A 20,749-nucleotide genomic window follows, 5' to 3' on the forward strand; every position below is an offset into this window, starting at 1 on the left:
CTTCTTAAGAGGCAGGTTAGCACAAAACAGAATAGCAAGACTAAAGGATGTAGGGTTGCCACCACGGCAACATTTTTTTTTGTCTTTTTGCCATTGCGCGCACAACAGACATATCAGGGGTCGCCGAAGAAAACCCGCTGAACGCTTTACACAACTTTATTGAACATTGTGTATAAATACACATGCACATTTCAAATGTAAACCCAAGTGCAGCCAAACCTGGAAACCCCTCATCATGCAAGGATGCCTGGATTATTCACAAAAACAAGACATCCTTTTTTTTAAAAAAAAAAAAAAAAAAAAAAAAAAACACTCCCTGACAAGAGCACAAGCAACACCACCTCACCATTTCTATTCAAAATCATTCCACTCTTGCCAGGGTTTTAAATATATTGTTTCCTTATGAAATGCTTACATATAAATAAATAAACTTTTATCAAATGTGCACTCACAGAGTGAACTCTTATGTACAGTACGGTATAAGTCTATCGTAGCGGTCTCGTTCGCGCTCACTCGGGAAGGGGTGAGTCGGCCAAAAGCGAGGCGAGAAACACAGAGACGCTCAAAAAGCGACGGGTCGCCAAGCTGAAAGCAAAGACAGCCACACTCCACCATGGAGAATAAATGCATCGCCAATGGAGGAATACCCTGGAACAAACAACCTGCCACGAAATAACTCCACTTGATCGTAATCCCAAATGCTGAAAAAGCCTTTTTTTCCCATTTTGAAGGCTGACTCACCCCCAAACCTCAGTCCCTAACCCCCAGAAGCTCAGAAACACAACAAGAAGCATTCAGCCAGAGTCCAAAGGCGAGAGAAGCCATCACCATCACATTCAACCAACCAGAAGGGAAAACAAAAAATAAAAAAAACACAAATAAACAAATACGGCCCTTTTAAGGGGGAGAAAAAAAAAGGCAATCACATACATGTGGTCAGTGGTCACTTCGCATACATTCTGGCCCTCCTGTGGATTACGAAAAAGGAGATTATGTGGCTGTGACGTGCCAAGCAGAGCTTCTTGACTCCTGGACATTCAAGTGGTTTTAAAGGGGCCGTGCATGCAAAGGGGAGGAGAAGTGTGTGAGATTAAGATTTAAGGCTGAGCACACACACATTATCCGAACACTAAAAAGTATTGCAGACTATTTAAAGACACAACTCCTATAATTTGTAAATCGATGGCATGTCATTATTGACGGTCTTAATTTAGCACAAAAGCATCTTGCTGCAGACATGCTTTGGGTTGAGTGGCAAAAGAGGCCACACAGAGCTGGACGCGAAATAAGGTCACAGCAAGAGCAGCGGACCGAAGCTCGTCACAAGTTTGGCATTAAATAATAATAATTTTTAAAAAATTCATCAGAAAACAAAAAAAATGAAAATCTAACAAGCGTCCAGACTTGAGATTACGCATCGTGTGCGTTAATGAAGGCAGCTTCCTGCACACCTTGTTGGTGTTTATCAGGAAAAAAAGTCACATCACATTCATCTCTGAAGTACCGCCGTGTCTGGCAATAAGAACAAAATTTTAAAAAGATATTTTTTAAAGTGGATGGTTGGTGATTGTGCAAGTTCAGAATGCTTCAGCGCAGATTGACACCACATGACTGTTCAGTGCTTAAAATATGTACAAACTAAGGATATTAAAATCAGAACTTTCTCTCAGAGATATATAAAAGACACAAACTGCTCTGAATCAAACGGCCACAAATTCCTTTAGAAACAAAAAAAACGCAACAGGTGACACACACACACACACACACACACACACACAAACAGTGATTCAGCCACAGAGGAGGGCTCTGAATTCTCAGCGTACCGCTAACGTTCCGCCCACTTTGGCGCCACCTGGCGAGCCCGGGTGGGCCCGATGGCACCTGCTTGCCATGCTGTGTATCCATATGGCTTTGGATGGAAAGATTTCTCTCTCTCGCTCATTCCTATTATTTATGTGCTCGCTTGTCAGTTGGCACTCATGGTGACATCTCGACAGGGTACCTCCTCCTCGTCTTCCTGTTCCAACTCGTCACCTTTACCGCACCGGTTCTCGTTCAGGTCCTCGCTTAGAGCGGCAACGGGAGACGCTGCACCCCGAACCGAGGCGGCGCTCCGTCTCCCTTCATTCTCCTCCTCATCCTCAGCTTCTTCTTCCTCCTCCTCCTCCTCTTCCTCGTTGTCCTCCTCTTTCTCACGGTCAAGAGCGAAGTAGCCGGTGCCTTTCACGGTGTCCTGGCGCTGATAGAAGAGCACGTAGCCCGCTTTGGACTGGACATGAGCACAGTGGAGCCATCAGGATATAAGTCTTTACAGTATTCCCCTGCTATTTCGCAGTTCCTTGTTCATGCCCCCACTAGAATACTAAAGTGATCATTTTATGGGTTTTTACTAAGGTCCGACCGATTAATCATCCAATATTAGCCCATTTCAAACATTAACACCTTACCACATAAGACAAAGATAATGGCATTCAAACAAACAAAAATCGGCAAATACACAGATTACACACACTCATTCAATATATAAATATATATATATATATATATATATATATAAACACACATCAATATATGTACATATACACACACACGTATACATGCATACATAATATATACATACACACACACACACTATAACATCTATGCTAAATTCCATGAACCCCACTAATTTGCATTAGCCCATCTATGGCAGTTTACATTATATGTTAACATTAAGTTAGAGGACTTTTGTTAGACAAGATTATATTATTTGGTTAAACATTTTGGTGTTTCAATATTCGGAATTCTATGTGCTCAAATTGCCTCTTATTTGAAAAACTGCGCGAGTAAAACAGTAACAACAGGTGCTAAAGAAATTCTTTAAAAAGTGTGTTATAATAAGTTTAAAAAAGTAAAACTATTTTAAAAAGGTTTTCATATGAGCTCGCTATAATCGCACATTTTGACCGATCTTGAGTTGGGTCTGGGGGATTCATAGTACTACCGTATGAACTGGCCCTCCATTTACTGTGTTGTGCTCCATGTCACTGTGCTCACATTACCAGACTTTGACTGTGCTCACCTTAAATGGGACTTAATGACATGGTTCTACACACATCATTTAGTAGGACTATGTGGAAACTTGAACCCCCATTGCACTTATGCTGAGCTCATGTTTTTCCAATGATGTTGCACAGCCAACATAACTCGTCACGTCTATACAATTTTAGGACTTCACAAAATCATTTAACAATGCATTTTGATAATTTTCCACTGGGTGCCATTAGTAAGACAGACTTGTCTTTTTGATGACTATAAAACAGGACAGGGATGAGCACACTCACCACTATTTGATCCTCGCTGGCAGGTGACACACTGCTATCATCAAAGTTGTACCACTTTCCATCATCTGTGTTCTTGGCGTAAGCAGTATCTGAGCAGGAACGAGATTACCCACAATGGTTCAAAACTGGCACATGCTGAAAGTGCTGGAATTTAGATGTAAAGGCCACAATGGAACGACGTGCCTGTCAGCAGCCATGACTAAAGAGTATATCTTATCATACTTCTGCAATTCTTTTTCCTGATGACAAAATGTCATGGCTTGTTTAAGAAGCGACACTCACAGTGGCCTCCGCCCATGCCGCCATAGTGGTTGGAGACAGCGATGAGGTCATACCGACACGGTCCACTGTTGGGGTTGATCAGGAACTCTGACATGTCCAGATCGCTACAGAGACAACACATCAGCAAGAGTGTAAACTAGGCCTGTTTGACCAAAAATAGTAAGGATGATGATGTCACTTGAATTAATGATGTGTACCTGAGTGGGAAGTCAACCAGGGAGTCTAGTTTATCCCTCATGTAGCGACTGTAGGAGAATCTTTTCAGATGGACCACTAACACTGGAGGCAATGACCAGAGGTCCAGCTTCTTTGTGGCCTGCTGGTGTTGCTTACAGTTTGGACAGTACCTATAGACACATGTACAGTGGGTACGGAAAGTATTCAGACCCCCTTAAATTTTTCACTCTTTGTTATATTGCAGCCATTTGTTAACATCATTTGTTCATTTTTTTCCTCATTAATGTACACACAGCACCCCATACTGAGAGAAAAATAACTGAATTGTTGAATTTTTCGCAGATTTCTTAAAAAAGAAAAACTGAAATATTGCAAAGCTATAAGTATTCAGACCCTTTTCTATGACACTCATATTTAACTCAGGTGCTGTCCATTTCTTCTGATCATCCTTGAGATGGTTCAACACCTTCGTTGGAGCCCAGCTGTGTTTGATTATACTGATTGGACTTGATTAGGAAAGCCACACACCTGTCTATAGAAGATCTTATACCTCACAGTGCATGTCAGAGCAAATGAGAATCATGAGGTCAAAGGAACTGCCTGAAGAGCTCAGAGACAGAATTGTGGCAAGCCACAAATCTGGCCAAGGTTACAAACAAAATTCTGCTGCACTTAAGGTTCCTAAGAGCACAGTGGCCTCCATAATCCCGAAATGGAAGACGTTTGGGACAATCAGAACCCTTCCTAGAACTGGCCGCCCGGCCAAACTGAGCAATCGGGGAGAAGAGCCTTGGTGAGAGAGGTAAAGAGGAACCCAAAGATCACTGCGGCTGAGCTCCAGAGATGCAGTCGGGAGATGGGGGAAAGTTCTCGAAAGTCAATCATCACTGCAGCCCTCCACCAGTCGGGGCTTTATGGCAGAGTGGCCTGACGGAAGCCTCTCCTCAGTGCAAGACACATGAAAGCCAGCATGGAGTTTACTAAAGAGAGAGACCTGATGAGACCAAGACAGAACTTTTTGGCCTTAATTCTAAGCGGTATGCGTGGAGAAAACCAGCCACTGCTCATCACCTGTCCAATACAGTCCCAACAGTGAAGCATGGTGGTGGCAGCATCATGCTGTGGGGGTGTTTTTCAGCGGCAGGGACAGGACGACTGGTTGCAATCGAAGGAAAGATGAATGCGGCCAAGTATAGGGATATCCTGGGCGAAAACATTCTCCAGTGTGCTCAAGACCTCAGACTGGGCCGAAGGTTCACCTTCCAACAAGACAATGAGCCGAAGCACATGGCTAAAATAACGGAGTGGCTTCAGAACAACTCCGTGACTGTTCTTGAATAGCCCGGCCAGAGCCCTGACTTAAACCCAATTGAGCATCTCTGGAGAGACCTGAAAATGGCTGTCCACCAACGTTCACCATCCAACCTGACTGAACTGGAGAGGATCTGCTAGGAGGAATGGCAGAGGATCCCCAAATCCAGGTGTGAAAAACGTATTGCATCATTCCCAAAAAGACTCATGGATGTATTAGCTCAAAAGGGGGCGTCTACTAAATACTGAGCAAAGGGTCTGAATACTTGTGGCATTTATGAACTTAAATGAGTTTAGCCAATGGCTGCAATATAACAAAGAGTGAAAAATTTAAGAGGGTCTGAATACTTTCTGTACCCACTGTATGTCTTAATAGCTCAGTGCTTCTCAAACTCATTATACCAAGGAACAACTACAAAAATATCTCCCAGTATCATCATGACAAGTAGGCCTGAGCATAAAACAAGAGCGGTTTTATTCTTAAAAAGTATATTTATTATTGTAAGCCACTGTACTATAATAAAGTAAAAAAAAAAAAAGTACTCAAAATTGCTTTGGACATTTTGACCTGAATCAATGCTTATACAGAAACATCTCAAAGATTAAATGCCAAGTTAAATACAATCAATTGAACTGTACCGAGCAAGTGATTTGTAGCACTCCCACACCAAGAATAAATGTCATAGTTGATGGGAACATGTTATGCTTACCAAGGATCCTCAGCTCCCAGCTTCTCCTTAGTGGTGAACAGTTCAATGCAGTCTTTTAGCTTGAAGTAGGCCTTCTTCTGAGGCTTGTACTCCATGCTCTCGTGCTTGTCAAAGTCCTGGAGAACATACACGTTTGTGTGTATCACTCCACAAAAGAGAAGAGTCCCATTTGTGATGCAAGAGTTACCTCAACAACCGTGTCGTCAAAGTACTTCTTCTTCTTCTTCGGCTCCCAATCCAAAGACAGATAAGACCGGTCTGGAAGAGTTTGACAAACTCAAATGAGTCATGAATTATGAAATGGGAATCTGCAATTTTAATAAACAAGGGGAATGTCAATTAAAGCCAAGCTATACAGCACGTCGTACCATTGAGCCGTAAGTGTCCCTCATCAAACCGGATCTGCCTCGTGTCCTCCTTGATGAGTGAAAAGTCAATTTTTCCCATGTTATTGAGCTGGAATGTGAAAAGTCTCTTTTTGCTGTGCCCGCTGGTCTGTTGGCCTTTCGTGGAGATCTGCGGGGCAACCACACCGTTCTCCAGCTCGTTGTCCCCGCCCACGGAGTCCTCGGACTGGCTGTTGTCATTCTCGGAGGGCAACTCTTGATCCTGACTGGACTCATCGTCCTGCTCATCAGTCTCCATTTCACCTGAAGTCAGAAAAAACATGATTTTTTTTTTTTAGTGACGATGTCAAACAAAGTTTTTTTGGTGAGTAAGGACTTACTTGGCGACCCCTCCTCCAATACGCCATTGGTGGCATTGCCGTTGACAGTGTGTTGTTTGGTTGACTGGGTCTCTTCACAGTCATCCTCATCTTCCACAACAGTGGATCTCACAAACCGGCTGCCAACACAAAACCGCTTTCATTCACCACGAAGCAGTGGGAACATTAAAAATGTAGAAACTGAACTAGTTTACGCTCATTACCTTTGCTCGAAGGAATGAGCAAATAATTGCCGTGTTAAGAATGTGCTGTGAGACTTAACACGAAGGCGTATAAACCCACCAGAGGCGTAGTAGAAGCATGTTGTAGAGTTTGTCCTCATTAAGCATCCTAGGCACAGCAATGAGGAAAGGCTGCCCGAACAGCGGCGTGCTGGTCTGGTTGTATCCTGACTGTTTGTACTTTTCTCTCAGGTGGACTGGGATCACAACGTGGTCCGTGTCCTCCACTCGGTTCACCGCAATCTCAAACCTATGGTGGGTTCATATGGCACATAATTTACTTGGTTTTAACACCTTTAAGAAATGATCTAGATACAATACAGACTATGAACGGAATACATTTTTATACAGTCAGTGGTTGGAAGTCACCGAGTATTTGACACTCACACGTAGATATCATCTCTCTCCATGATACTGCTAAGGTTGTCATTGGTGGCGAAGATCCGGTGGAAACGGTGGCTGTAGATGTCTGTTACGATCATCTGGGGGGGATTGAGAATTGGTGGGAAACACAAAATGTGAGTTAAAGTCAACTATGAACGCTCATTTAGTAGTTTCAACTTATTTGATCTCTTTTTATTGATTTAGTTTTTACTGTTTGTTAGCAGGATTATCCGAAAACTACTCAAATGGATGTGCCCAAAACATGTGTGGAGGTGGTGCATGGACCAGGGCAGAATGTATTCGACTTTGGGCCAGATCCAGGACTTTCATTCCACTTTTGATAACTTTGCAAGATGACAGGGCATTTTTGGGAACAAAAATCAGGCAACAGTAGAGGGTGGATTTCTTTTAAGGTCTACAAATTCAGATGGATGGTTCATCCTTGGCAGAGGTCTGCACTCCACTGAGTGCTTTTCTGGTTCAATTGCAAAAAGGACAAAACTTTGCCCTACGTGCTGTTGAGGCTGTATGACCAAGGGCACTTTAAATGATGAAATGTCTATACTGGGCTGTGTGATAGTGGAAAAGGTCAGCGATTTAATGTGACAGCTCTGAAGAGATGGAGCTTTTCTTGACATTGGAATGTGCATACCTTTTCAACAGGCACCCCAGACAGACTGGAGAGGGAGGTGCACAGGTCTGATATGTAGCCCACCTTTGGCACAGTCAGTTTGTACTGAAAAATTCAACATACGTGAACGACCACATTGAGAGGATGTAGAAGACGTTCTCTGGTGTCAACGGTTACCTGCGTGGGTTTGGCCAGAGGATCCAATCTGACGAGATAAACCTCCAGTGTGCGCTCCTTCTTCATGGGCAGAGGCAGCGTCAAGTAGCAGAAGGGATCAAAAGTCACGGAGACCTTGGAGCACACAGGACACACCAAGGTAGACTTAAACAGGCCATGAAAGATGTCAACAATTATGGAGTCGTTCCTCTTGATGTGGTTCTCCCAAGCCTCCTCGGCCACCACCTATGAGGAAATATCATTTTAATACATTTCCTTTTTTGCAAGGTCAGATCCTGCCGTGTATGTCGCCACCTTATCGGGCCGGCCGTTGGCATCCTTCAGCTGGATGTACGGCTTCTTCCTGATCCGGTTCAAGTCTTCGTGAAGACCATCCAGGAGAAAGGCCAGCAGCTCATGAGAGTCCTGCTGCTGGTACCCTGAGAATTGAGGGGCAAAGCGGCCCACTTGGGTCTGAAGGGAGGTTTGGGTAACAAAGAGAAGGGAATCAAGGTAAAGTAATAACACAAACAACATAGCTTGATGCTTCTTTTTGTGATGTTCAACCTTGAAAGGCCTTGGCGTAACATAGCTGTATTTGCAGGACCACAGTTGCTTTATAAGCTCAGCGTAGGCTCTGGCAATCTCTCCCTTCATGCCCAGTGGGTTGTCCACATTCAGCTCACTCGTGTACTTGTCTTTGAGGAAGTAGTCCGTCAGGGGAGGGATATTACTTAAACACTGAGAGGACACAAGAGCGGCAGAGGACAATGATAATCACAGAGTGGATGAGCTCCATTTACATTTGAAGTGTCACATTCTCCTTGGCTTGCACACCCCTCTTTTTGAAGCCTCATCAAGTCTCAATATGTTGAATTACACTGTGTCCTTGTAGGAAATGCTCTTACCTGCACAGCAGAGTTCATGAAGCAAGTGTTGCCAAGGTTCGACAGTCCACAGAGGCCCGCGTGTTCACTTTGTCGGCTCTGCTCAGAGTAGTCATAGCTGTTACTGTTGGTGTGGTAGGATGGTAAGCTAAAGGTTGAATTCTTCACGCTGCAATAAAAAAGTGAAACATGTTTGATTATTGAGCTACTAATGAGCACAGAAAAGATCATCAACAGACCGTTAACAAAGAAGTTTTATTCCCCTAAGTGGAGGAAAACATTATTTGGCAATTCACTAAAATGACCAACACCATCAACTAAGTCTGCAGCAAGCAGACCTCTGAGAGGGCTTCAAGACAGCGTTGCTCGTTTCCGGCTCCCATTGGTCGAGGGCTACTGCTGTGATGGCGGTGGAGGCACCAGCCTCACAGTTCAACACGTGGTGGTCCACCCTCCTGCTGTCCAGTTCTACCGCTTCAGACCTCAGGCACCACCAGCAACACAGGAGCATGACATCTCAGCCCCACCCCGGCCCATACCGGCCTGCATGTCTCTACAAAACTAAATGAGCGGCAGCCTGGTCCAGGTGGGTTTTAAGTCCGGGGAATGTAGATCCTGGCATAGTAGAAGTGCAGCTCCATTCTCAACTGAAGAGAATGAATGAGTCTCCAACATCAGCCATTGGCAGTCCAGTTTGAATATGGTCCATAACAGTCTGAATCTCCATTGACTCCCCAACGCTACCACAGGCCAACAACCAAAACATTTACAAACAACACTTTCTGATCTCTACTTGAGGAAACTAAACTAATCATCTACCATGTTTTCAATTCCTCCACCTGTCCTGTCCTCTGGTCCAGTCTCCGGCACCTCCCTCTGGCCTGCCTGCCTGCTGCTGCTGCTGCCGCTCTACTGCTTCCAGCAGATATTTATAGCAGCAGCAAGGATGCTCAAGAGTGCCGCTACCGAAGCTCGAGGTGCACACAGAGAGAGAGAGAGAGAGGGAGAGAGAGAGAGAGGGAGAGTGCGGGGAGGTGGCGGAGGAGGGGTGGTGGGGGTCTGGAGGGAGGGATGGAGGGGGGTGGACGGCTCCGACAGATGAGAGATGGGGTTGGAGGGAGAAAGAAGGCAATCGACTGCATCCAGCTGAGGCTGCAGTACTCACAAGCCTGATGCTCCCTGTAAATGTACATTGATGCATGTTCGTACAATCTATTGCATTCACTAGCCCTGCGTACACACCACCTGGGTCAGCCACGTTTTGGCACCGCCTCGTAATGCTCTTTAATGTGCCACGGTTGTCTTACAAAGGGTTTTAAAAGAGCGGAGCAAGGATGAGTGAATAAATCAACTGCAATCTGAAGAAAGTGCATTTTTTATGACACTGGGCTCCTGGCGTGTGTGAAAAGGAAAGTAGACGAAGAGTACTCTGAAGGTCACTTGCCTGCGAGAACGTGCACATGGCAATGAGCTCACTGGGACAAGTGGGGTAAAGAGGAAAGAGCAAAAGGACAGTGAGGAGATGTTGCAGAAATGACTGTGACACTGTGCTGCTACCGTGCATTGCTACCACCATCACAGACCATGGCAAAAGTGGGAAAAATAAATAAACGCGCGTTACGTAACGCTGGACCATTACGTATGATAAAAAGAGGCCGCATGCATAAATTAGAAGAAACAATGGCGCTACAGAAAAGCTTGTGGGGAAACTCCACATTCCCAAACTCACCAGCCAAGACAAGATGTAATTGCCGTCAATGAATATGCTGCATGGCTGTGAAATGTCAACATGAACCCATGTGATCGAACACATTCATTGTACATGTGGATCAAAGTATGCAATGCAGAGTTTGAATATCTCAATAAAAAACAAACCAAAAAATAGCATGCAGTAAAAACACGTCAGGTGAAACGAGGAGACAGTTCCGCCCACCCTCAGACAGGCAGTGCTCTCCAGCAAGGGGGCTGACGTAGCCTCCAGGTTCCATCGCTTTAGCTGTCAACCTCCCTAGCTGAAACGACACTGAGCTCAGGTTAATCTTGCCTTGAAGGGGGGAAAACTGCACAGATATGAGAGATTAGAATTTCTTTTATGCTTAAAAATTGATGAATTACCCCTTGAGGGATCATAGTCATTAAATAAGCTAAGGCATGGGCCAGAAATAAATCCGATAAAATTGTTTATTACATTTTCTTAATTTGTGGAAATAATGTTGTGCGTCTAAAGAAGAAAATGCTTGGCTGGAGACAACCTCCAATTTAGTTTAGATTTTCGCCTGTTCCATAAACGGTGCTTTCTAATAACTGGATGACTTGTTTGTTGTAACATAACCACTGCCAAGAGCGAGCTGGACCTTTCTCTAGATCAGATCATCTTGAGATGTTTACCAAGCTGCTTTCTGATATGTCTTCAAACAAGGAACCTTACCTGGCTGTTCACTGGACCTCGACTGGAATCTTCCATCACACTGCTCTTCACTGTCAAGCCAGTCAGAACATACTCAACATTTTAAGTACCCCATGAGTTATTGTTAAGGATCCCTGCATCCCTTAAAAGATGCTCTATAAATCTAAGTTAGCATTATCATAATGCCGCTGCTAAACAATAATCAGTTATTTTCCCCCCAGAACTAATCATGTAATTTATTAAACACAAAACCAGTTCAGTGACATTTTTGCCTATTTATTATAAAGTTGCAAGTTTGTGTTGATTTTAAGGTGAAATGATAGGTAGCAACTCGCAACGTAAGCACGTCATTGATATTAGCATAGCTCATTGGTAAGGTGTAATCAATTCACCTGATTTTGACTTGCATCACCTGCTGTGGGCCATTGAAGAAATAAAAACGTCTACTAACTGCACGAATGTGCGAGTAAATCTACTGTATGTGCACACGGGAATGAAGGCAGTCAGGTGAAATCAAGAAAGTTTGCCACACTGGATGTGGGCTATTAACTCCCACAGATATATGCTGACTGAGATACCCAGAGGCACCATAGGCCACTTGCGGAGAGCACTGCTGTCACGGAATTAGAAAGAAATCAATCACATTTTTCCTTGCTGTCAACTCAAACAATTGAAACTGCATTCTTAGCAATTTTCTAGAAGACCCGAATCCACAGCCAGAGATAGGCATGCTTGAGTAAAATTGGATACGGTAAACGGACAGTGACGGAGTTTAGCAAAACTCAACAACACTGCTCCATCTCTGGCTGTTGACATCCACACATCTGCCCCTCTACTACTACTCAACCTTACTTCCTGCTGTTGAAGCTGCTGTTATGATTGTTTGTGAGAGATGAAGGCGAGATCTTTGGCAAAGCAGAGAGATTGGAAGCACCGGATGACCTTCAAAAAGATAAAGAATAGATCATGAGTTAGCGGAGGGAAAACAGCTGCAGAAAGGTGCCAGATAAATAAAACTTAGATGACTCAAATTAAAAGAGGGTATGTGTCACCAAAGAAGGCTCAAGCAAAACAGGTAGCCTGTGTCATAGAGAATGAATGAGGTGCTAGGGTGAAAAAAAAGGGTCACATACAATAGATCATTGAACGAGGATTCCATCACATCTTACAGTGACTCGAATCTCAGTACAGCTTATGTTTGTTTATCAGTCCAAAGTGTTAAACTATTTTCACTTTCTGTAGAAAACCAAATTTCTTCTCCTGGGTCCACAAACAAAAATAGAAGCCAAGACTGCTCTCACTTGGGTGTGTCTGAGCCTCGGGGCCAGGAGCCGTCTTCGTTTTTCTGCTCTATTACAAGAACCTGCAGGAGACATCACAATAGAAAATGTTGAGGGAACGGGAGGGGAGGGGTGAAATAATAATAACGTGCCTCCGGCTGCTATTGCTCATTTAAAAAGGCAGCAAACAATGATGGAAGATGACGGATGAATGAACATTTCATCATATCTTTGGGAATGCAAACCTAAGCTTCACTGATGCAGTTCTACACCGAAAACTTTCAGTTAGATGTCAACACAAATGTGGGGCATGCTATCTAAAAAGGGCGATTAAAATTTGCATACATTTCCATATTTTCACAGTGCTATATTAGTCAAACACAATTTTTGTGAGGCCTAAAATATACTTAATGCTGACAAATTCCAGGAATGTTCATGTGTCATGAGCAAAAAGGTCCCTACCTGTCCTTGATAGAGTCCGGCATCTTGGATGGTGCTGTCGGGTTTATTGAGAGGTTCAAAGGTGTTGCTCATGTACCGGTTCCAAAGTCTGGTTTCCTTCTCATCTGGGATGCTGAAGAGCTTTCGCATCTCCTTCTCTATTAGGTCTGCAACAGAGAGCGTACATTATTAAAAAATAATTAGACGAGAAAAATGGGCAGTTTTTGCATCTAAATGCATGTATGTATCAGGATATTTTCTGTATTTTAGTGTTTCCCAACTTTTACTGAGCAAAGGCACATATTCTACATTTGAAATCTCATGGCAAAAAAATTGTCACAAAAAGCATATACAATCATACACTGAAATCATATAATCTTGTCCCAATTTACTGAGAAATGTACTTGGTGTGAGATATATATATATATATATATATATATATAAAAAAGCCGGGAGAAGCGTCTCTACAGTCACCATTCGACTGAGTGCAATAACTCGGGGCTTGCCATCATTCCGGGAGGCTTGACGAACCGCTGGACATCGGTCTAAACAGGGCGTTCAAAGTGAAGTTGTGAGCGGCGTGGGAGCGATGGATGACAGACGGCGAACACAGCTTTACTAAGACTAGGATGCAGCGCCGGGCGAGTTACGCCACAATTTGTGAATGGATTGTGGATGCTGGGGCTAACGTGTCTGCTTGCACTGTTGTTCGAGCGTTCGCACGGCAACGAACTCGAACCTGGCGTGTTTGATTGAGAACTTGCCCAGCTGTTCATTTCGGATACAGAAGATGAGGACTTTGATGGATTTGTGGATGAGGACTGATATGCAAAAAAATAACGCGAGTATATTGTTAAATACTTCAATAAAGTACAACCGAACTCAGTTTTGCTCCCGCTGCCTTTTTAAAAACATTGGTTTGGCGCGCATGCATGCTTCCGTATGTTTTAAGATAGCGTATGTTTTACCATGCTTGCGCCCAATAACACGGTGCGCCTCATGTATATGTTAAATACAGAAATAGACCCCGTAACTGAGACTGCGCCTTTTAATACGGTCCGTGAAAATACGGTAATTGTTTGTACAGATGAATGTGGCACTTTCAGACATTTGTAAATTGACTTGAGCAAGTCCACAATTCTTTTCCCGATATCTTCTATAACTTCTTTTGACCTTTTCCCAGGATGTTACACAAAGAAGCAGTGTGTTTTTGTTGGGTAAATACAGCCACAGATGTGCCGCTAATTAAATCAAATGTGGTCAATAAACCTATCAGAAGCTTCCAAAGACATGACATCATCATCTGAGTTTTCCCAAACTGTTTAAAGGCATGGTATCATACTGTATGTAAACTTATGACTTTTAAGAAAGTAATGAAATAATTTTGGTAATTGTAATTCACCTTAAACAGTAAATGTTTAACCCGATTTAATGACAGTGAGAGAAAAAAAGCATCTCTCTTTAGTATTGTGTATGTAAATATCTGGTTTCAACTGTAGATTGTTGTTTCTTCCACATGACTTACCAATTGTGTCAGCCTTGCTAAAGCGCCTGGTGATCACATTGTCCATATTGCCGTCCTCGCATAGCTTCAGCTCTGTCAGGTACACCTCCACCTTGTAGTGCTTCACAAACATACCTTGCTCGACCACCTTGTAAATATATACAACACGGGGATATTACCATAAGCACAGTTTAACAAGGTAGTGTTTAGTATCACTGTATTTCTATTAATGTACATTGTGGGATCTTCACATCCTTCCTCCCTTCTATCTTGTAACATGTACAAGCCTCATGTTAGTCACATACAACAGACTTCAGCCGTGGCCCAATGGTTAAGATCATCGCCTGCCACCGTGGGGGACCTAGGTTCAAAACCCCGACTGGACCATCCGCCAACATCCCCCGGACTCACGGCTGTGGTGTCCTTGAGCAAGACACGGATACCCCGAAATGCTCCCCGGGCGCTTCAGCTGCCCCCTGCTCCAGTGTGTTACACTAACATGTGTATGTGTTCACTGTGATGGGTTAAATGCAGAGAACAAATTTCGTGTGCATGCATGCATGTTCATGACAATAAAAGATGATTCTTCTTCTTCTTCTTCTTCTTCAGAATCTATTAAGTAACAGAGTTTGTGTCATGGCTGGCACTCAGCTGACAGAAGCACAGTCAAGAGTGGAAGGCCTAAATTAGCAGCACCTTATGGAAACAGCTGAGGGGTCCCAGCCTATTTATTTCAACACTACATGGCTATGACACACTCACAGACACACACACTCTTGAATTCAGATTCCCACAGTACCAACTAAAGCAATGTCGAGCAGAACTGCAAAAGCCATGTTGCTCATATTCATTCACCCCATACTCCATCCACCCTGTCCCAAACCTCAAGATTCCCAGTTGACCCGACATCCAACTGTCCGTGAGCAAGGTGGAAAAGTCGTTGCCAAGCAGAATTCCTCAAATCACCGCTGAGTCAAAAGCTTTTAACCCTCCCGCCTCCCTTCCCGGTGACGCCACTCGCATTCAGTAATGACCTCAGCAAGCCTCTCTCCGCTTCAAATAAAACAAGGGCAATCATGCAGCCGGTGCTAGCAAGAGAAAGATGGGCAATCTTATGACTGGAGTCCTCGTGTGTAAACCCTACCCCCTAAAACATGGAAACCGGGATGGCGACTCTGCAGAAGAAGCACGAGATAAATAAAAAGGATGATGAACCTCCTGCATGTTGTGCCTCGTAGCTCGCTCCATGTAGCTTTTCAGTCATCCAGAACGTTGCCTGAAAATAGAAACCCTTTGGCCACCCGATACGTCGCAGCGCATACATGGGAAAATGGGAGGGTCAATGGACGAGGGAGGCAGGGAAGGGGGCAACACATCGGCAGCCATGATAGCATGACTAGCCAAATGTGCAGGTGGCATCTAACAATAGCAAATATGTTTCAACTGACATAAATACAGGTGTGGTTTGTTACGGCCTACAAAACAACTGCCATCCGTACCACGTGCAAAAATATGACAACACAATAAAAAAAATTGTACAGATAGCAAAGAATGGTCGACACAAAATTGGTATTTGGTATCATGAGAAGATTCTGACTTCTTTTGATTGTGTTACACATGAATAATCGGGACCACAAGTCATATTATCTGATTTTTTTTACTTATCAGATACAGTCCCCTCCAAAGGTATTGGAACGGCAAGGTCAATTCCATTGTTTTTTGTTGTATACAGAAGACATTTGGGTTTCAGATCAAAAGATGAATATGAGGCAAAAGTTCAGAATTCCAGCTTTTATTTCATGGTATTTACATCTAGATGTGTTAAAAATTCAGGACAGCGCACTTTTTGTTTAAAGCCACCCACTTTTCAAGTGAGCAAATATATTGGACCAGACATTATTAAATGAACTTAAAGTGAATAACATTTCATATTTGGTGGCGTAACCCTTACTTGCAATATCTGCATCAAGCCTGCGACCCACTGACTTCAGACCGTTGCATTCTTCATTTGAAATACTTTTTCAGGCCTTTACTGCAGCCTCTTTCAGTACTAGTTTGTTTCTGGTGGTTTCTCCCTTCAGTCTCCTCTTCAGGAGGTAAAATGCATGCTCTATTGGGTTAAAGTCCAGTTATTTACTTAGCCAGTCCATAACCTTCCACTTTTCCCCCCTGATGAAATCCTTTGTTGTGTTGGCAGTGTGTTTTGAGTCATTGTCTCGTTGCATGATGAAGCTTCTCCCGATTAGTTTGGATGCATTTTTCTGTAAACTGCCAGACAAAATTGTTTTGTACACTTCAGAATTCATTCTGCTGCTACCATCATGAGTTACATTATCAATAAAGACGAGTGAGCCCGTTCCAGAAACTGCCATGCAAGCCCAAGCCATGACATTACCTCCACCATGCTTCACAGATGAGCTTGTGTGTTTTGGATCATAAGCAGATCCTTTCTTGGTCCATACTTTGGCCTTTCCATCACTTTGTTAGAGGTTAATCTTGGTCTCATCAGTCCATGAAACTTTGTTCCAAAACCTTTGTAGCTCATCTCTATACTTCTTTGCAAAATCCAATCTGGCCCTCCGATTCTTTTTGCTGATGAGTGGTTTGCATCTTGTGGTGTGGTCTGTATATTTCTTCTCTCGAACAGTGGATTGAGATACCTTCATCCCTGCCCTGCGGAGGTTGGCAGTAATGTCACTGACTGTTGTCTGTGGGTGTTTCTTCACAGCTCTCACAATGTTTCTGTCATCAGCTGCTGTTGATACCCTTGGCCGACCTGTACGATGTCTGTTGCTCAGTGCACCAGTAGTTTCTCTCTTTTTCAGGACATTCCAAAATTGTTGATTTTCCCTCTTCTCTCAGCTTCAAAATGGTTTGCTTTTCTCTCATAGACAGGTCTCTGGTCTTCATGTTTGCTTAACAGCAAATGCAGTTTTCACAGGCGAAACCCAAAGCCACAAACAAGCACAAGCTAATGTTTAAGCAATCAATCTAAAAGGCAACACCTGAGCAACTACAAACACCCATCAGTCACGTGTTCCAGTACTTTTGCTTACTTGAAAAGTGGGTGGGTTCAAACAAAAGTTCAGAAGTTTGTCATGCAGACTTTATCAGAATATTGTTGCTCTGTTCTGAGTCGTTTAACACATCTAGATGTAAATACCATGAAATAAAAGCTGGAATTCTGAAATGTTGTCTCATATGCATCTTTTGACCTGAAACCCAAATGTCTTCAGTATGCAACATAAACAAAGGAATTGACTTTGCCATTCTGATACTTTTTGAGGGGACTGGACGCTTTCAGGTTGAGAGATGCATCGTATTCCTCCCTCGTGCAACACAAATCCACTATTTTGCCAAGTCATACCTTGCGTGCGATTGGCTCTTGACCTTCTGTCAGCCCATACCAGCTGACTAGCTTATTCCAGCCCTCCGTGGGGACCAGGATGTAGTCAAGCTCATCGATGAGATGTTCCTTGATGGCCAGAACATCCCTATCTAGGAGGTAAAAAGAGGGGAAAGTGGGTGATAGACAGGTACACAGAAAGGCCTTTCGCGCACGACAAACAAGGGAGTGATAAAGCCACCCGACAATGAGCACAAAACACAAAGAAGAAGGTATGCCGCAGAGAATTCTATGAACCTTGCCAAAAAAAAAAGAGCCAGTTAACAATGCTGTTTGTGCTCTTCTGAGCTATTTGTTGCTGGTTTGCCAGAAAGATGCATCTTTTCTAATCCTTGTGCTGGTAACTCAGTGTCTAAGGATGCAGGTAAACAACTGTCTTACCTCGGAGAAGACCAGCATTATCAACTGGTCCGGGATAGACATTCTGGTCGCCCATTTGATATTTGTCCCAACTGTCAAAACCCACATATTTCTTCCACTGTTTGAACCAGTGACTGTCGACCAGGTACCTGGAATGATGACAAAAATGTATATTTGACATGAGTTATCACTGTTACTTGAGACTGTGGACATGATTCTAACATGGGATGGTTTTCAGACGTCTGAGAGGAGACATGCTTAGTTACAAAGTCGTTTATCTTTTAAGAGGTAAACATTCGATTGGATTGAGGTCGGGTTGCTCGATGTGTGGCCAGCTGGTGCTCTGATTTTGACAGGTGCTTCTTTTCTGACTCCGCCCTAAACAAGTCGACGGAAGAACCCACTGACAGGGTCGGTGTTAGCCATTAGCTTGACCACACCGCACTCAATTAACGGGGCGTCCCACGGTCATGTCATGAATTAAAAAGCGGGAAGCTAAAGCAGGAGGGACAAACACAGTAACTCGAGACTGACGTCAGTTCAATGTATGCAAGTCAACCGACGATAGCTGACACACATGAAGCTGCCAGGCTAACTCGAAGCTAACTGTCAACACGGCTCCGTATTCGCCACTTTGACACTCCTTCGTGGCGTCGACAGGCGCGGCCGAGACCAGCGGCGCCCACGCGGTGCTTTTAAAATGCCTCGAAGTCAACTCTTACCAAGTGTCGCCCTTTTTTAGTTGCGTTTTGATCAGTGCCGCGACCTCTCCTCTCTGGGTTTCCAGATCGGCCGCTCCTCCTTCCGCCATCTTTCCTCAGTCATGCCGCGGTGCATGATGGGAAAGAGCAGGGGACGCGTTTCAGAGCCACGTTGTGCGCGAAAGGGAGTGACCCCAGCATTTTTCAGCCAATCAGGAAGGAGTAACGGCGTCATTTCAAGAGGAGTACGAGCGTCATATTTAGGGTATTTCTTTTTTAAAATGATGACCTGTTCTGATTATGTTGGAGAGTGTCGTCCTCGAGACTACACAACCTGAGACCAAGACTTTCCCAAGACCCGAACTCACCGAGACCAAGACCTAGACTTTTGGGCGTCAATACCGAGTCAAGTCCCAACACTGACAAGCTGAGACTGAGACAACACCAAAAACATAAAAATCAATTTAAAAAACCATGACAAGCATAGCTTGAACAGTGAAAGAGAATTCTCCCTTTAATTTACATTTTCTTCTAAATACATTTGACAGCCACAAACATGGTCTGCAACTCTCAGAGCGCAACATGCAAATAACTCAAATCTTGAGAATTTTTTCAATTTAATTTTTCAAAATGTTTTTAAAAAAATCTATCCTTCAAAACACATTCAATGCCATTGACGGCTTTAGAAGTCAAATATCCATGTTAACTGGGAAGGCTGGCAGTGAATGAGTTTTAAATGTATTTCATTATGAAATCCGAGTGTAAAGCTGTTTACAAGTGTTGCTAAGACTTTTAAAAAAATAGTCAGTTTGATTGATTTGGCAAAAGTATAAGTATAATAGTGTTAAATAAAGCAAAAAAATGTGGAATTAAAACCTCTTTCCAGAAATATTCATCTCAGAAAGACAAAATTTGATTAGCTGGTGTTCGTTAATCTTCGCTGACCTGTGTTTTTGTTTCAAGAAACTAGTTAAAAAGTTCGACGTCCTGCCGTTTCAGTGAGGTGAAGGCCACAGAATTTGCACACCGCTGAGTGTTTTATTTTACATATGAGGTTTTTGTGATTGAGGAAGCCAAATGTAATGACCATCGGCGTTAGTAACACAAAAATTGAAGGTATTTTTTGTTTTACCATTGGTGCTTCTCCTTATTTGTTAACAAAGTTGAAGAACAGCACATCAGTCCAGCTCTCAACTGGTCTCGACAGAAAATCGTGAGTCCATTACGGCTGAGACGGAGACAAGACCAAAACTTGGGACCAGGACCTACTCTATAGAAATGACATTCTAAGCAAACAAAAGAAAAAAAATGTACAAACATCAGAGAATCTTTCGACATAGCTCCAAAAATAAGGAAAGGTGGGAATTAACATGTATTTCTTTTTCATAATGGGAAGTCATTTTTATATCTTTTTGTTTGTCTGCTTTGTTTTTATCTTTCTTTTTTTTCAATCATCATTTTAATTTCATTCATTATCATTGATACCCTTTTACTATAATCTTGTTAATTGTATCACTAATGTGTATGTGTGTATGTGTGAAGGCGGAAGGATGGACAACCCGGAGAAAGCGCACACAAGCGGAGAGGCAGTACATGTGAACTTCACACAGGAAGGCTGGCGCCGAGATTCGAACCATTACCCTCAGAACTGTGAGGCACTAGTGCTTACCACTAGTGCACATATTCCCAATTTGTGTTTTTATTTCACTTAAATTTTGAATTATTGCAATGTGCGCCAGTCTTTGAGCTTTTCTTTGTACTTTTTTGTACGAGAAGCTGGTGTTAGTTTTTGCACAGTTAATGCGTACTGACTTTTAAAACAGACAATATAAACTTACACA

General features: G+C 43.2%; 1 protein-coding gene across 6 annotated transcripts; it reads right to left on the bottom strand.

Annotated features, from left to right (window-relative positions):
- Positions 1 to 141: 141 nt before the first annotated feature.
- LOC133471808 (ubiquitin carboxyl-terminal hydrolase 15-like) lies at positions 142 to 19,086 on the bottom strand. Of its 6 annotated transcripts, XM_061761791.1 has the most exons (22): positions 18,930 to 19,076; positions 18,229 to 18,356; positions 17,809 to 17,939; positions 14,463 to 14,589; positions 12,959 to 13,104; positions 12,518 to 12,579; positions 12,069 to 12,158; positions 8,831 to 8,978; positions 8,490 to 8,663; positions 8,238 to 8,396; positions 7,944 to 8,168; positions 7,788 to 7,871; positions 7,139 to 7,233; positions 6,813 to 7,001; positions 6,531 to 6,649; positions 6,172 to 6,453; positions 5,991 to 6,061; positions 5,804 to 5,919; positions 3,803 to 3,952; positions 3,606 to 3,709; positions 3,324 to 3,412; positions 142 to 2,269 (listed from the first exon to the last, which is right to left on the bottom strand). In XM_061761791.1, the coding sequence occupies exons 1-22, from the start codon at positions 19,016 to 19,018 to the stop codon at positions 1,967 to 1,969; spliced, it is 3,081 nt and encodes a 1,026-aa protein (XP_061617775.1). In that variant the 5' UTR covers positions 19,019 to 19,076; the 3' UTR covers positions 142 to 1,966. The 6 variants fall into 6 exon arrangements, 5 of the variants coding, with proteins under 5 accessions (XP_061617775.1, XP_061617776.1, XP_061617778.1 ...); XM_061761792.1 differs by lacking the exon at positions 12,069 to 12,158; XM_061761794.1 differs by lacking the exons at positions 12,518 to 12,579; positions 12,959 to 13,104; positions 14,463 to 14,589; ... (1 more) ...; positions 18,229 to 18,356; positions 18,930 to 19,076 and having other exon boundaries at positions 10,743 to 12,499.
- Positions 19,087 to 20,749: the final 1,663 nt, after the last annotated feature.

This window comes from Phyllopteryx taeniolatus, chromosome 22, assembly GCF_024500385.1.
Source record: "Phyllopteryx taeniolatus isolate TA_2022b chromosome 22, UOR_Ptae_1.2, whole genome shotgun sequence".
NCBI classification, from domain to species: domain Eukaryota; kingdom Metazoa; phylum Chordata; class Actinopteri; order Syngnathiformes; family Syngnathidae; genus Phyllopteryx; species Phyllopteryx taeniolatus.